A 5,376-nucleotide genomic window follows, 5' to 3' on the forward strand; every position below is an offset into this window, starting at 1 on the left:
TTGAACAATATGGGTCCAAGGACAGAGCCTTGGGGGACCCCACTGGTCACAGGACACCATGATGAGTGACTTCCATCAATTACTACCCTCTGGGTCTGACCATGGAGAAAACTTCCCAGCGAGCGGATTGTGGTGAACCCAAGGCCACAATTGGCCAGTTCCACCATTTTTAAACCGGCTTGAGTGCTGAACTTCTGTTCTGTTATGGGTATAGAACTGTTTCTGATCACTTATACCAATAAAAGCGTAATGTTTGTACCTGGACCCAGTGGCACCTTCAGAACCATGTACGTGACATTTTCGGCACTCGTGATTCTTTACCCCTACACTGTGGATATGTAAGTCTATGTGTATAGGCTGAGTATGCGCAATAGGCTATGTAGTGGTCAGGCATGTATGCGATTAAGCAAATGTGCGTAAGTCCTGAAAATGAGACTAGACATACATCCATGACTAGTGGGTGTTAGATGCCAGAGAGGGAGGACCCACCCATGTTTTAGTCCCAATAGCTGAGTGGTTCTCTTACCCAGGAAATGAGTACCTGCATTCTAGTCCCCCATCCCCAGAGGTTCTTTGAACCTGCATCTCTTGACTTTGTAGCACAGTGCTTTATCCACCATACCACATAAAGGCATCATCCAGATTTCTCTTGAAGTTGGCTTCCTCATCAGGCAAGAAGAGAAGGGGCCAGGAAGAAGAGAAAAAGCAAGAGAGGGTGCCATTACCAGTAAGATGGCTGCTGCCTTCTAAGGCAGGAGTGGTTAATTATTTCAGCTGGAGGGCTGCTTAATGAGTTTTGGTGAGCTGTTGAGGGCCACAAGGGTTGCTCCACTCTTTGACAGGTGCCCTGCCTCTGGTCGCCATTTTGGGACCAGAAGTCCTGTCCCTTGCCATGGAAAGTCTATCCCCTTGCCTTGGAAGTCCTCCTTTTGGGGTGGGGTGCCATCTTGGAACTGGAAAAAAACCCAAATTATATACTAAAAAATAATCATTTATGATAGCATACTTTAATTTTATTTCAAAATATGTATTTTTCCTGGATTATTTGTGCTTGCATAGTGTATATAGAAGTGATTGCATAATGGCTCTTACTCTTGTATATTGTGGGGGGTGGTAGCTGGTTATATATGAGGGGTGTGTGGTTGGGGGGTGAGGGCATGTATATGGGGTGTGGGTATAGTGGAGGGTGGGATGCATAGGTGTGTGCATTTGTAGGGTGCAGGGGAGGGTGTGGCTATGGGTATGGTGGGGTAGGGGGGTGGGTGGTACGTATGAGGGTGTGTGTGGGTGGGTCCCTGGAGTGTGCGAGCTCCCTGAGCCGCATGTGGTGGCAGTGTGCAGGGCCGGCTCAGCCTGGCCCCATAGCGTGCAGCTCCTCGTGCTCCCTCCTGAGTCTCCAGCTGCACATGGCAGCAGCATGTGGGGCCAACCTGAGCCAGACCCATAGTGTGCCACTCCTGCAGCCTTGGCCCCTTTTCCCTCGGTGGGAGTCCCTGGCCCCCGGCCCAGTGGGGCCCTTACCTGAATTACCGCTCTCGCGGGGAGAGAGGCTGGAAACAGCCACAGGCTGGAGCCTCTGCCAGGCAGAAGCTTCTTGTCTCCAGTGTCCCCTACCTTGGGGCTGGGACTGGGGCAGGCCAGGTCCCCCAGGCTGGGGTGAGGGTTGGTTGCTTAGCAACCAGAACCAGAGCTGCTGTTGCTGCAGCAGGCATTGACAGCTCCTGCACAGAGGCACCAGTGTACAGAGGGGCAGCCGAAGGCTGGTAATAGTTGTCTTTTGGCTTTTGGAGGGGAGCTACGAGCCAGCTGGAATCACCTGGCAGGCTGGAACCAGCCTGTGGGCTGTATTTTGCCTACCCCTGTCTGAGTCAATGCTAAACCTTTGTTCTCAATAGGATGAAAAGTTTCTGCTGCTCTGCTCTCCATCCATCCTCTCCAATGGCTATTCAATGCAAAGGGGAGCAGTTTAGTTTTAAAAGGAGTCCTAGAGAAGGGACTAGATAATTTTTTACCTCTGGCATGGTGATTAGAACAGTATACGAGGACGTTGTATTGGCACAGGGTCAAACCCACTAAGTGGGACTTAGTATGCGTCTCCCAATTCCTTGATAGGTGCCCTATCCACTCAATTCTTGGGACTAAATGGTAAAAGGGACCTCTTCTCTCTCCCTTTTTCCAGACTTATGCTCAAGTACTTAGCTGCATACATGCCTGACCAGTGTGTATGTGACTGCACATGCTCATCATATGTACACACAATTATATGTGTACAGTGCAGAAGTAGGAGAATTACAACCTGTGTTTAAGTACCAAAAATGCCACTTAGATAGCTAACAAATTGCCATTTAGGCACAAAAATGGAAACAGAATTCTGCCCCTCGCTTAAAATGTTTATTTTGGTCAAAGAGCGTGAAAATAGCAAGTTCCTTCCTTGAAGAGCCTTCAGATTAATTTGCACAGATATTATGCACAGGAAAAGAGAGCTGTTACTAGGAAGGAGAGTGACTTTATAGCTTTGCTGCAAGAATTTGCTGTTGAGGTTAGGTTTGGAGGATAAAGAAGGCATTTGGTATCTTTGTAAGTAGCTGTTCTGAAAAAATGACTTTATAGGATATTGTCCCTATTTTAACAGTCTTAGGAAGTATTGTTCTCATTACATTTCAAATGTCATATTCAAAAAAGTCACTGAAATGGATTCACAGAACTATTACAAGTCAGTTTGCACAGTGTTTTCATACTGTGCCTTGCTTTTACCAATTTCTGTTGTTCTGTTCTTTCATGGGCACTGAAACTTAAATGAAGGAGTAAGTAGTTGGAAGAAAGAATATGGGATCAGATCCCCTGATGTGTTAGAGTAATGCTAGGGAGTAGAGATAGAACATGATGCCACTTTTGTTTAATCCCAGGAACTATAAGTGCCTGAAGCTGCTTTATCACAAATTTCCAAGTTCTGGTACATCTCCAACCAAGCCTGGAATACCACTCATAGAGGTGAATGTAAAATTTTGAAAAGGGAGGTGCAGATGGTGAGGTGCATCATCACATATAAAATAACACACAGTTTTATCTAGTAAAAAAGAAACCACTAATGTGCTAGGGAACTAGGGCTGTATTATTAAGTTTGTTTTTGTTTTAATCTTAATCTGAAGGTCTGTGAAACAGGAGTTTCATTACCAGGAACAGTGAACAGAAGAAATTTCAGAACAAAGGATAGCTTCAGGGGACATCAATATCATTAAAAAGAAGAAAGGGTTGTTAACACCTGTGTAATAAAGGGTTGTAGAAGGGATCAGGTAGATTAAAATGAGCCACGAAGTCAGGTGACTCTGTCAGCACTGCCTGACCTGAAATGGTGCTGCCACTGCAAGGTAGTTGGGTTTAAACTTTGGTTGGACCAAGAATAAAAGGGGGTCCAAGTGTACTAGTATGCCTGCCGCCCCCTTCCATCCACCCCGGCCATCCATGTTGGTAAGAATGTGGCAGGAAGCTTCAGGAATGCATGGCTGTATATGAATTTTTAGTTAGTTATTGCTGAAGAGGTAGTTCAGAATTTAATTTTTCTTTTTCTTTTTAAATATAGGTTCCTTTGGGATACTTGTTCTTCCAGCAGTAAGTATTCCTTTTCCTATTATACTTGACAGAAAATGTTATTGTTGAAATACTGCAGTCTCTCATTACGTGCTTTATTGGCTTATGTTGGTGGCATGGCATATTTTGTGCATGGTGCTAGTTATTTTCAAATGTAAAGACTAGCTGCTGACCATCAAACCAGCATTGTTCCAGTCCAAATGCTTTGAGGTTTGTAACAAATAATTAAAAGTTTAAGGAGGAAGTGTCCAACATCAGCTGGCATAAGACTATCTGAGAGCACCTGATATTTGGTAGCTGCTGACAAAAACAATGAATAAACTCTGGGACCAGGATTTGCTGTCAGCCCAGTGGTTAGACCTGCATCACATGTCAGGAGGTTAACATCTGGGAGTCAGAAAACCAGCTTAAGAGTCAGGGAGAGGAAGAACTAGAACAAAATCCGGAGAACCAGAAGCCAAGACAGAGGGAGGATTCAAAATCAGGAAGCTGAGAGCTGTTAGATGCAGGGACTGGAGTTTGGAAGATAGGTGTAAAACCTAAGTCATACTCAGGAACAAACTAGAGATCAGGAGCCAGACAGAAATCAGGAGCAAGAGAGGTGACCAGAGCTGAGGCAGGGTGTTAGGACAAGGCAAGGCTATAAGTTCTCAAGGAGATATGTGCAGACAGTTTGCCACTGCTTGGTTTTCTATTTTGGAGGCTCTGTTTGAGGTGGGAACAGCAGTTATTGCCAGCTGTTGTGAAGACAAAGAGTTTGTCAGAGGATGATTTATCACATCAACACACTGTGAATGCCTTTTATTAGAGCCAAGTGATGCCAAAAAAATCCACAGATATTAGATCAACAATGTGAACAATGTTTATGTACAGCCCTTTTTAGGATTTGTGTGTTTAATGTAGACACACTTAAAATAAGAATGCAGATTTAAACACAAACTTAATCAAACATTGCATAAAATATATGGAAAGAGAATTTTGATTTTATAATCACGAGAGTCCATGCTGGTAGCTTGCTTTAGGAGTTATGCTGTCCTACAAAAGAACTAATTTTCTAGTTTTCTAAGGCCTTTCTAAGATTTTGAGAATCCATAGGAACTATCAAACTGCAGGTACTCAGTATCTTTGAATTCTGGTTTTAAGCGATCTGTCTGATCAAAGTAGTTGGAAGTGAATGACAAATACTGAATACTTGAAGTATTACAGCAAAAAAGTTCAAAGTTGTGCATTCACATCAAAGTTCAGTATCTGCACAAATATTCAGTCTTCAAACAAATTGCAGTCCTTTCATGGGTAATTCAAGAAAAGAAAAAGATGAAACAAACTGAATACATTAATTGCTATTTGGCCAGCCCTTAGAGCTCCTCAGAGTATTCCCAAGTTAAATCCTCTGCATGGCATGTGCCATATTTGCTCCATTAGAAGACGAGGTTCCCCCCCTACCATTTAACATGGGGTCAGAGGGAAAGGCCCCTCGCCTTACAATCAAGCACAAGGCAGTGGGGTGGGGCAGACAGCTGTTATGGTGGCTGGGCTGGAGCTGGAGTCACAGCTGCTGCCTACTGCCTCCTCCCATCCCACTACCTCTGTTTGCCTCTGCATGCCCTCCCCCTCTGCCCCCAGTCTCCCCGCTCCATGCCACTTCTTTCTCTCTCTCTCTCCCTTCCTGTTCAGCTGTAATAGCAGTGCTGGCTTCATGCCACTGCTAGACTGGAGCCATGCTTCTTGCCTCCAGCTGCAGCAGGGACGGAGCCTGCCAGTCCAGAGCAAAGGTGAAGGGGGAAGGTG

The 5,376-nt window shown here is 44.9% G+C and overlaps 1 protein-coding gene across 1 annotated transcript in view; it reads left to right on the top strand.

The window, feature by feature from the left end:
- CD109 (CD109 molecule) overlaps positions 1–5,376 on the top strand; it is a 106,885-nt gene that overhangs the window by 23,761 nt on the left and 77,748 nt on the right. Inside the window, exon 3 of the mRNA XM_019538158.1 lies at positions 3,581–3,609. Within this exon, the coding sequence (XP_019393703.1) occupies positions 3,581–3,609 (29 nt within the window). The remainder of the gene's footprint in view (positions 1–3,580; positions 3,610–5,376) is intronic.

Source organism: Crocodylus porosus, unplaced genomic scaffold (genome assembly GCF_001723895.1).
Source record: "Crocodylus porosus isolate Cpor-Errol unplaced genomic scaffold, CroPor_comp1, whole genome shotgun sequence".
Taxonomy (NCBI): Eukaryota; Metazoa; Chordata; order Crocodylia; family Crocodylidae; genus Crocodylus; species Crocodylus porosus.